Raw genomic sequence first — 12440 nt, 5'->3', positions numbered from 1 at the left:
TACCTACAGTAAAGACTGGTGGAAGCAGTATTGTGCTTTGTGGCTGTTTTTACAGCAGCTGTAACTGGTGCTTTAGTCAAGGTGAAAGGAATTATAATTAGTTCCAAATACTGTATCAGTCAATTTGGTAACAAAACCATCAGACCTCTGCTAAAAAGCTGAAGAGGAATTTCACCTTTCAGCACAAAAAAAAAAAAAAAAAAAATCCAAATCTGCAAAATAATGGCCTCAACAGAAGATCAAACTTTTGGAATGACCCAGACTAGAATCCAAAAGGGAAAAAAAAAAACAAAAAAAATAAATATCAGGGACCTGAAGAGGGCGCTGTACACTTTGCAGCTACGTGGGGAAGATTGCCAATTCCAAATATGCCATGCCGGTCAACTAAACCCAAAAAGACTGAATGTGGCCAGAAATTTAAAGGGGGCATCAACAAAAGTATTAGTTAACGGGTGTGAATATTTTTGCACTTGTTCTTTTTCCATCAAGGAATATTCCATTTGGTTTTTACAATTGAATTGGGAAGATTATGGGCAAAATTACATAATCAGGGGGTGTGTAGACTTTTTATAGGCACTATGTACACCAGCATTGTACCCTGTAACCATATACAAGTGTCAAAATGGGAAGGAGAGCTTTGCTATCATGTGTGTGTGTTTTCTTACACTTCAGAGTTGTAACCACTGAAGAGTGAAGTGAAAATAACCGCGATCCGTCTCCTCGCCATTATTTCCAGTAATATAAACTGGTTTTTGGCAGGCGGCCATACTATAAAGGCTGACGTCACCCCCCTGTAAGATACTGCGTGTAATATCTACACCGCTCATAAGGAGGAGGACAAACGTCAGCGTCGTGGCCCCGGGATAAAGGCAGCGACACACAGCGCGCAACAGAGCAAAGGTCGTCACATGCTCATCTCTGCTCCGCCGACCGCGGGAGCTGCAAAGCTGCCAGAAAGCACAGCAGGGGGGGGGCATATGCTACACCTCGACTAGCGTGCTCTCCATTGTTCTCTGATGTCAGCTCCAGCAATATTTACATTTTTTTTTCCCTTTTTGCCGTCTACTTTCCTCTAAGGTAGAAGAATCGTGCCTCGTGTAGGGAATAGGTTAATGTTACGCTAGGTAATTCTACACAACTTTCCAGAAATAGCCGCTAATCAGAGCTAATTTTACCAGCGACATGTCAGGCGGGGACTCGGCCCGCGGCTCATCTGCACAGAAGTCACGTGCCGCCGGTATAGGCCAGGTTCACACACACTGCGGGTTAGCTGTAGGATTTTCCTTCGTACTCTCAATTTGGGAAGGCATTTTAAAATGAAAGCAATGAGACAAGTGTTGGCACCGATCACAGCCTATGTGGGAGGAATAGCAGCATATAGCGTCCGGACAAAGGCAGCAGACACCGCGCAGCCGCCAGCTTGTTTGGCATATGCACTGAGAGCTCTGCAGCCGCAAACAGCCCGACAGCGAGTCTATGTGTGCCCAAATAGGAGACCGGATCCTGTCCAGTGCGCGAATGCATGGAGCTTTGATATTTATCACTTCGCACCAGAGCCGCGCCGCCAGCCTCCACCCCTGCGTCAGCGTCGCACCGCCAGCCTCCACCCCAGCGTCAGAGCATCACCAGACTCCCACTCCCCCATGCCAGCCTCTACTTTTGCACCAGAGTGCTCCTTTGTCAGCCTCCACACCTGTACCAGAGCATCGCTCCACCCTTGCGCGACAGTGCCACTCCGCCAGCCTCCACCCTTGCGCGACAGTGCCACTCCGCCAGCCTCCACCCTTGCAACAGAGCATTTTTCCACCAGCCTCCCCTACTGCGCCAGCCTCAGTCCCTGTGCCGGAGTGCCGCTCCGCCAGCCTACCCTCCCCCCACAAGACGCTCCAGCTTAGCGTTGCCCCTGTGTTTTCCCATTACACGTCTTATGTTTTTTCACCGTCGCACCAGTAAGTCACACCGATGCATTTCATGAATCCGCCAGCATGTCAGACTGTCGAGTTTCACCACTACGCAACTCATGGGTTTATTCACCACTGCACGGCTGTGATGTGCACACCATCAGTTTCAATGCCATATTCCGCCATGTACACGTCCCCGGCTGTTTACTGAGAGGAGAGCGCACAGAGGAAGTGACACCGACCCCCGGGTTGTACAAGAGATGGCCGGCCGCTGATAATATCACAGGGTCTGTTGCAATTAGCAAAGACAGCAAAATACACAGCCACAGAACAAAAACATTCATGTATGGAGGAAACAAGGCAATAGTGATCTAGAAAATTCGACAATAACCAATATCCACATTCGGCTATATTGGACCAGACGGATGGGATATGATTGAGCGCACGGTTATAACACCGCTGGTCTGTGTGACCGATAACACTGACATAAAGGAGCAGGAAAACCTGGGGCCTCCGCTCCCCGCTCACTATGCGGGGGTGTGTTTTTTATTAGGATTCTGCCTCTGGTATTTTAGGAATGCAGAAAGGTCAGGCGGGGTTATACGGAATCACAGGAAGCCCCGGGGGCAAAGGCTATAGAGGGCGATCGCCCATTCAAGCACCGCACAAAGAGATGAGGACCACCGCTCCAGTCCGGGGGAGGGGGGGGGGGGGGGGTCTCTCTCGGGTTTTAAAAATACTTTTAATTACGCGGCTGATTGATGCATCGGACGGCAGGCTTCCTTTGTGCGGCATCAAAGTGTGTTACACAAGCCGCCTGTGAAGTGAAGCATGTGTGCCGCAGAGGGAAGATGTGCTCGGAATAATAACGAGACCCCGGGAAAATCCGGGGAGCCATAATCCCTGTGAGAAACCTCCAACGAGTGCACAGTATACCTACGTACCTTACGTAACAAAATGGGGCAGAGTTATGCACGCGGCTCTAGACAGAACAGGTTTGCAGTAAACAAAAAAAAAAACAAAAAAAACAAGTGCTTCACTCACCCTTGCTAGGTCCAGCACCAGGTCTCTACCACTGCTCTCAGCATCCGTAGTTTGTCTGCAGCCAATTTAGTGCAGTGAGCTCAGTGGCTCTGTCCACGCTGACATCACACCAACAGCACTACAGCCAGACATTGGGGCAGTGGTGGAGAATCAGCGTTGGACCTGGGGATGGTGAATAAAGCACAGGTTTTTCTTCTTCTAAGGCTAGGTTCACACTTCCGTTTTGCATCAGTCACAATCCGTCGCCTTGAGGAATTACGGTATCCTGCAAAATATTTTGCAGGAGTCCAGTTTTTCCCCATAGACTTCTATTAGTGACGGATTGCGACTGATGATGCTGCGTTGCATCCGCTGTGTCGCGGTCAGTTGTTTTTTAACTGACCGCCGGGCGGGAGCAACGCAGCCTGTAAAGTTTTTTGAGCAGCGCAATCCGTAGGATTTTGCTGCGCATGGTCTCTGGCTCCCTGCACACGTAACCAGGATACACATTGGGTAACCAAGCAATGCGCTTTGGTTAGTTACCCGATATTTACACTGGTTACGTGTGCAGGGAGCCACTGCTAAGCGGTGTACGCTGGTAACCAAGATAAATATCGGGTAACCAAGCAAAAAGTGCTTTGCTTTTAGTTACCCGATATTTACCCTGGATACGTGTGCAAGGAGGCCGACACTTCCCCCACTCGGCTCTGCCCCCTCCCGCACTCCGCATGTGTACACACTTGTCCCCAGCCCTGCAGTCCCCGCGGCACTGACGTCCTCAGCGCCACAGCCCCGCTCGGCTCCGTCCCCCGCACACAACGGAGTCCGACAATGATTTCTGTTCTTTGTCATCCGTTGTACAACGCATCAGTCACATGCGTCAAGCAACGCATGTGACTGATGCAAAACAACGGAAATGTGAACATAGCCTTAAGCAAAGCACGCCTGGGGACATGAGCTCTTGTAAAACCCTTTTAAGGATCACTTGTAATGCTGCATTTTATGACACTTCCGATACTTTTCCCAGGAAAGCGTCCCATGACGGTCAGCACATTGTCACTCAGCTGCTCACTATACAGATGGAGAGGAGTATTCGATACTGCTGCAATATTTTCATCTCTAGCCATTTCAATTATACCCGACATAGACCCATTTACTTATTGCTGGCCATATACTTTGTCAGCTGAAAATTGAAAATTCATTTAGTTTGCAACTATTTTTCCTACGATGCACATGCATGCTCAGGTCAGCCGAGTATGCATACGCGGTCATTGGTCAGCAAGCACTTGATAGCCGAGCGTTCCAAAATAAAAAAACAAAAAAAAAACACAACCCAGAAACAGTCGCCGCAGCACCAGCCGCTGCAGACTCCCCCCCCCCCCCCCCCCCCGGCACAGTCGCCGCAGCACCAGTCGCTGCAGACTCCCCACACCCCACCCCCCGGCACAGTCACCGCAGCACCAGCCGCTGCAGACTCCCCCCCACCCCCTGGCACAGTCACCGCAGCACCAGCCTCCGCAGACTCCCCCCCGCCACAGTCGCCGCAGCACCAGCCGCTGCAGACTCTCTCCCCCTCCCCCCCCCCCCGGCACAGTCGCCGCAGCACCAGCCGCTGCAGACCCCACAGACCTTGCACAGCTGCTGCAGAATTTTTTCCAGCCTCCTGAGACCCCTCTCCACCCCCCCCCAAAAAGCTGCATTCAGAATATAAGACGCAGCCCTCACTTTACTCAGAACTCGATGGGAGAAAAAGTGCATCTTATAATTCAAAAAATAAAAGCATGTATGTTTTTTTAATTACCATTATTTTTTTGTATGAAACCCGATTGCAAAAATTATTTTTAAACCCACATACATGCTTTAATGTAAATGAGTAACTAAATGCAATAAAATGAAATAAATAGGAAAAAAAAAATCCCAAAAAAGCGGAGGCCAGGTGAAGCAGTAAAGTCTGGGCTACAATCCAGGGGAGCGGAGGTAGCTTTCCTCAGCAATGTTACAGGACCCGCTGTTCCTCTGCTATCAGGACGATCTGGTTGCTAGTGTTACCTGGTCAGTCTGGATCCATTATTAAAGGCCGATGTGAAGCGCGTGTATAGAGGCTTTAACTTAACAGCTTTTCAGTCCAAAGAGGCTAGAAACGCACTATGCCAAGGAGGTGCGCACCAAACCTGCGGCTGATTGTGGGCTCTTGGACAGAGGAGACCGAGTCCTGACTGGTCCCATCCCTGTTACTGGGGGGTAAGAACAGGTGCAGGACTCCCCTCTCCAAAAAAAGAGCTGCACGGGGCATGGGAAACTCACCCGAGGTCACCTAAGGGCAACCAGACAAGTCCTGCAGTCCTAAGTGACACATCGTGAAGGGGAGGTCATTTGTTCCGGACTCTCAAACATGGTATCATTTTGTTCCATCGTGTCAATTCCCCCCCACCCCCCAAAATAAAAAAAAAAATTCCTTACCTCTTTTTTGAAGCCAACCTTCCTTAACCACCATTACTTCATTCATGGTGATGGAAAGATGGCGGCTCGGGTGTGATCAATCAGCTCTCAGAGAGGACACGGATAAGACGAGGTGCAGGTTCTGAGGAGGAAACAAAAAGGACAGACGTCAGTGAGCGAGCAGATACAACCGTGACAGCCGGAATGTACAGACTGTAGTCTCCGGTGATTTGTGAGCTGCTGGTAACTGCATTATTTCATGGAGCGGCCAGAGGTCACAACTCAATAAAAAAGTCTATGAGAGCCTTGTTATGGCTCTCATAGACTTGCATTTGGCAATTGTGATGTAACTTCTGACTTGTGGTTAATCAGAAGTTATGGGCACAAGATGGCACTGCTGTAATGCTTCAGGAACCGTGAACTGGTTTAATGTAGCATCATGGTCATCTATGGGACTATCCAGATACTGTTTCCTTTCTATGATTTAAACCCCCCCAAAACAGTGGATCACATACATAAATACATACATACATACATACATCCCACTTATCACATGTCCGATCGAGGAGCGAGTCTGCAGATCTGGTATTGCAAACAGAAAACCAACGGCTGCAGATTACTATTCGAGCTGCCGGTCCTGGCTACTAATTACTTCTACTTTCATGTTTTCCTCCTCTTCGCTTCACCCCAAGGCTCCTTATCTGAGGCAGAGCTGTTTATTGTCATTTCCATGGGATAGGACATATGGCTGCTTTCTGAAAACAGCCGTATCCATAGCAGATCTGCACTGTAAACAAGGGCTCCGAGTAGAACAGATACAAGAAATACTCGGAAGGAGGAGACGAAAACCTATCAGACGCCTCGGACACAGCTTACGCTCCCAAATCCCCGATAAACAAGGAGCTATATGTTTCCAACTGGAAGGGGGCAAAAAACCCAATGATAGACTTTCCCCACTGAAAAAGCAAAACTGCGATTAGGCGAAACGTCTCCCCCCAGACGACATTATTGGAACACATGCAGGACCACATAACCATTCAAAGTTTGGGTGGGTCTGCAGAAAACAGCCTAAATTTAAGGCCGATTTAACACATTATGTATGTGACTGTGCCACCCCCATATAGGTCAGAACACCTATAGACCACCTGTACTCCAACGGCGAAACATGGATGTGTCAAACGCGGCATGGTTGCAGATTCCACCCATAATGATGAAAGGGAATAATTGCATCAAAAACATGTTTTTTTTCAGCTGCGTATTTGCTGCAAAGAGTCGCAAAAATGTCCGCAGCAAGTCCTAAACGTGTGCACTTATCCTTATGATGAAATGCAGCCACCCCCCGCAAAAAAAAAAAAAAAAAAAAAAAAAAAAAAAAAAAAAAAGAAGCTCATCTGTCCTAGCCTATTCACTTACATTGATCCGTGTGGTTTCTGTTTTTTGCACCAGCATTGCCATCCCCCTGCCCATAAATAATGGAGGCAGTGCGGCAAAACAAGGCAGGTGATAAAAGGAGGGAACCTCAAAATGCAACGCTGCCCACCCCAGGCTCCATCAACGGAGACGATCTGTGCACAAAGTGGCCGCCACTGATCCACGGCAAATGTGAATATAGCACTAGTGGATTTGTGGCATAAATTTCACCAGTGTTACAAAACAGTGAAATCTGCAGCGTAAATTCCCAATATGTGGATTTAAAAGTCAGCAGCTTCCATTCTGGCCAGTTTCTTTTTTGCAGATGTTAAAATCTCATCCACATTGCAGCTTCTGCATTACACCCGCAAAATATCCTGTGTCACATCCCCCTCCCCCAATCATTAAATGCAGCCAGGCTGGACGAGTCAGCAGCTAATATACATGAATGGACTAAAATAACACTGCACCGTTCCCTCACTGATGAGGATTTCCCAAATGATGCGACACTGATGGCTTGGTTGGCACGCTCCGGCTCATTGTTGCCGAGTCCTGCAGATACATGCGTTCCATTATGCAACGCAGGGGGGGGGGGCAGATTACCATTCCAAGCAAAATATTTCCATCCACATTAATTATTCGCTGGAAATCCCCCATAGGACTGAGTGACTCAGTGGTGCCATAAACACACAGGAGGAGATAATAGGGAAAACACTTCTGAAATTCTATGCAAAGGAGAAACTCTGCCATGCTCCGTACTCATAACTAGTGATGAGCGGGCACTACCATGCTCGGGTGCTCGGTACTCATAACTAGTGATGAGCGGGCACTACCATGCTCGGGTGCTCGGTACTCGTAACTAGTGATGAGCGGGCACTACCATGCTCGGGTGCTCGGTACTCATAACTAGTGATGAGCGGGCACTACCATGCTCGGGTGCTCGGTACTCATAACTAGTGATGAGCGGGCACTACCATGCTCGGGTGCTCGGTACTCGTAACTAGTGATGAGCGGGCACTACCATGCTCGGGTGCTCGGTACTCGTAACTAGTGATGAGCGGGCACTACCATGCTCGGGTGCTCGGTACTCGTAACTAGTGATGAGCGGGCACTACCATGCTCGGTACTCGTAACTAGTGATGAGCGGGCACTACCATGCTCGGGTGCTCAGTACTCTTATCAAGCAGTTGGACCCTTGGACGGGTGCGACTCGTGTACCGAATATAATGGAAGTCAATGGGGGACTCAAGCATTTTTCCATAAGTTCCATTATAATTGGTAACGAGTTGTGCCCATCAGAGTGTCCAACTGCTCGTTATGAGACCAGAGCATGGTAGTGCCCGCTCATCACTAGTTACGAGTACAGAGCACCCGAGCATGGTAGTGCCCGCTCATCACTAGTTACGAGTACTGAGCACCTGAGCATGGTAGTGCCTGCTCATCACTAGTTACCAGTACTGAGCACCCGAGCATGGTAGTGCCCACTCATCACTAGTTACCAGTACTGAGCACCAGAGCATGGTAGTGCCCGCTCATCACTAGTTACGAGTACAGAGCACCCGAGCATGGCAGTGCCCGCTCATCACTAGTTACGAGTACTGAGCACCCGAGCATGGTAGTGCTCACTCATCACTAGTTACGAGTACTGAGCACCCGAGCATGGTAGTGCCATCTCATCATTAGTTACGAGTGCTGAGCACCCGAGCATGGTAGTGCCCGCTCATCATTAGTTACGAGTACTGAGCACCCGAGCATGGTAGTGGCCGCTCATCACTAGTTACGAGTACTGAGCACCCGAGCATGGTAGTGCTCACTCATCACTAGTTACGAGTACTGAGCACCTGAGCATGGTAGTGCCCGCTCATCACTAGTTACGAGTACTGAGCACCCGAGCATGGTAGTGGCCGCTCATCACTAGTTACGAGTACTGAGCACCTGAGCATGGTAGTGCCCGCTCATCACTAGTTACGAGTACTGAGCACCCGAGCATGGTAGTGGCCGCTCATCACTAGTTACGAGTACTGAGCACCTGAGCATGGTAGTGCCCGCTCATCACTACTTATGAGTACCCAGCACACTAGTGCTCGCTCATCACGAGTAGTCAGCATCATGATAAATCCCAGTAGATATGGCCGCCTCCAGGAATGATATCTGCAGATCGGAGGGCTGCTGGAGTCTACAGGCGGCAGATTGTGGTGGCTCAGGAGACCACCATCCCCATGCAATTTATTTCTGCTATATAATTGCACAGCACCTGGGGCATTTGTCGCATCCGTTTGCTCGGTACAGTCAGGGCTCGCTATAGCTGTACCATCCGATCGGGCAGAGGATGACGCGACATACTGCCATCATCCACTGGCCAATGCTTGAGAACCAGTCTATACTAGTAACCTGAAGCACCATATGTGCTAGTGGTACACTGAAACCACGCAGAGTGCTAGTCAGGCCATATCTGTCCACTTGAGTGCAGTTTTCCTCTTTATTAGTGGGAATTATCTGTGAACACGTGAGTTTTGTGAATGGAGCAGAGGCCGCACCCTACGGGAAGAAAACAAACAAGTGCAATAGGAATACCCTACCGGGACAGAGACCGGCGGATGGGTACATGGTGTCTCCACACTTGGGGCACCCTAGATTACTACCGCCCCGGCCTCTCCATTACTATACCAGTACTGGGGGGAGGGGGGCTCGGCCATGATGCCAACCTGTTCTGATCCCCATCGGGAGTGGAAACACGGCAGATTGCAGAATGTTTGTTTTGTGCGCTGCATCAATAATACGCAAATTCTTATCTCTCTGGAAACTTCTATCAGCACACAGCCCAAAACCAAGAGGGGGGAGAAAATAACCCAGGGGCCGGCGGAGCGGAGAGTAAACACCTCTGCCAGGGCTCATCTCATCAGGAGATCGCAGCAGGGGGCCGGCGTGGATCGAAACGCAGGAGACAGATGGGTCACCAGGGATAGTGCTAATCATTCTGTTTGCACTTATTTTTTGTGTTTTCCCCATGTTCAAACAAAGCACTGGTTATTAATGGGAAGACAAAGTGCACCTGACTCCGCTGCCCTACGCCGGCGGCCGCGCTGACCGCTGAGCCTCGGAATTAAAGGGGCACTAATCTGCCCCAGACCATTCATATGTATGGAGGAGAGATAAGAAGGTGGCCAGAGGCCGCAGTGTCTAAGGGGTGCTTCACACACAGCGAGCTCGCTGCCGAGATCGCTGCTGAGTCACGCTTTTTGTGACGCAGCAGTGACCTCATTAGCGATCTCGCTGTGTGTGACACTGAGCAGCGATCTGGCCCCTGCTGCGAGATCGCTGCTCGTTACACACAGCCCTGGTTCGTTTTCTTCAAAGCCGCTCTCCTGCTGTGACACACAGATCACTGCGTGTGACAGCGAGAGAGCGACAAATGAAGCGAGCAGGGAGCAGGAGCCGGCGTCTGACAGCTGAGGTAAGCTTGTAACCAAGATAAACATCGGGTAACCAAGGTGGTTACCCGATATTTACCTTAGTTACCAGCCTCCGCAGCTCTCACGCTGCCTGTGCTGCCGGCTCCTGCTCTGTGCACATGTAGCTGCTGTACACATCGGGTTAATTAACCCGATGTGTACAGCAGCTAGGAGAGCAAGGAGCCAGCGCTCAGTGTGCGCGGCTCCCTGCTCTCTGCACATGTAGCTGCATTACACATCGGGTTAATTAACCCGATGTGTACTGTAGCTAGGAGAGCAAGGAGCCAGCGCTCAGTGTGCGCGGCTCCCTGCTCCCTGCTCACACTGGTAACTAATGTAAACATCGGGTAACCATACCCGATGTTTACCTTAGTTACCAGTCTCCGCAGCTTCCAGACGGCGGCTCCGTGCAAGCGCAACGTCGCTTGCACGTCGCTGCTGGCTGGGGGCTGTTCACTGGTCGCTGGTGAGATCTGCCTGTTTGACAGCTCACCAGCGACCATGTAGCGATGCAGCAGCGATCCTGACCAGGTCAGATCGCTGGTCGGATCGCTGCTGCATCGCTAAGTGTGAAGGTACCCTTACGGTCAGTAATCCAATTGAAGGACCCTGGATTAGTGTCCATAAATGAGGATACAACCCATCAGTAATAGTTTCCCGGAGCATGTGTATAAACTTCCCAATTCACCCACACTGGATGCCCGTTGGCACCTTTGATGAAGATTTCGGCAGGGGCCGGAACACAGTGGTTTGTGCAATAGCTGCTTATAGTGAAGCGCCTGGATTTGCCAAGTGGGTGAATGTGATAATTTGCTGCCGCTATTCCACGATTATGGCAGTGTTCTTTGTTCAGGACTAAACCGCTCCTCGTCCTCCCGGCTTCCTATGTGCCGGCAAGGGGGCGACGCGCTCATGAAGATTGACCGTTCAGACCGGTGACTTGGCTGCACCACTGGCCCAAATGGGGTTTCTCCGTTCAGCTAGAGAAGACTTCTTTGCCTTCAGAATCGGAGGAGCGCTTGAAGTCGGACACTAGCCAGATACAGTGATTTGGCGGCCTAAGAACAGCTCTTTCATGCTCTAAGGCACGGAATTTACAAGTGCGGTGCTCCTTCTAGGTAATCAGCCACCGCAGACTAAGTTTGCTAGTTAGGTCTTGGTTCAACTTGCGCATAGCTTTGGATGCGAGAGCTTCGGAAGTGATATGCTAATGACCCTCTGCTGCAAGCATCAGCCGCGATCAGATCACAGCTGCGGAGAAGAGGGAGGGAGCACTTTCTCCTCTCAACTGCCTGTCTCGCCATATATTGCACTGCACTCTGATGACATCCAAGTGCAGTGCGGAGTTTCAGAACTATACCATAGACTTGTATGGCTTCTTGTGAGCAGAGAATCGCTGCCAAACACAGCATGCTGCAATTCTCATACCGATATGGCATCAGTAATCAATCACAGATGGACACTGCACCATAATTTTACACTGGTATGAGTGCAATCCGATGTTTTATCAGATTGCACTCATTCGTGCAAAAGACGACTGAAACCAAGGCCTTAGGCTGAGTTCACAAAAATTATTTTTGCAGGATCCATTAACGGTTTGTTATCTATCTTATGTTTGCAGGAGTAAAAAAAAACAAAACAAAAACAACATTATGTGTGTATACATATACATACACACATAGCTATAGTGTGTGTATGAGAGATATATTATATATAATATTCTCTATATATATACACATATATATATATATATATTATACACACACACACACACAATGCATATGTACACATACATACACAGTCCCATTCTCATCCAGAAAAGTGGGACGATTTTTTTTTTTCTCGTCATCAGCGCGCAACTTTTTTGTTTGTTTTTTAGTCAACAGCTATTAATCTTTTACTGGACCATTCACAGTTTCCATGATTAAGACCTCCCAGTTGTATGTTCCTCCAATTTTGGAGTCCTAAAATTGTAATGCATCTGTGAAAATTGGGTGGCACTGGGATGGGATGTTTTTTTCCTCTCGCATTGTACCGATTTCAAATTTTTTTTTTCTCATGCAGTGGATAAAAAAAAAACAAACAAAACAAAAAAAAAACCAGAATCCCGCAGATCTGCACTGTCCCACTGAACAACACTGGTCCAGGGGCAATTTATCGGATTGCACTCGTCTGATTTATTGAAACCCTTAGGCTGCTTTCACACATCCGTTTT

The 12440-nt window shown here is 49.2% G+C and overlaps 1 protein-coding gene across 1 annotated transcript in view; it reads right to left on the bottom strand.

Annotated features, from left to right (window-relative positions):
- AKT2 (AKT serine/threonine kinase 2) overlaps window positions 1-12440 on the bottom strand; it is a 74695-nt gene that overhangs the window by 53717 nt on the left and 8538 nt on the right. The window contains exon 2 of the mRNA XM_075323658.1: window positions 5385-5505. Within this exon, the coding sequence (XP_075179773.1) occupies window positions 5385-5430 (46 nt within the window). The 5' untranslated portion in view covers window positions 5431-5505. The remainder of the gene's footprint in view (window positions 1-5384; window positions 5506-12440) is intronic.

The sequence above is a fragment of the Anomaloglossus baeobatrachus genome, chromosome 9 (assembly GCF_048569485.1).
Source record: "Anomaloglossus baeobatrachus isolate aAnoBae1 chromosome 9, aAnoBae1.hap1, whole genome shotgun sequence".
NCBI classification, from domain to species: Eukaryota; Metazoa; Chordata; class Amphibia; order Anura; family Aromobatidae; genus Anomaloglossus; species Anomaloglossus baeobatrachus.
This window is presented reverse-complemented; position numbering and strand designations above follow the sequence as displayed.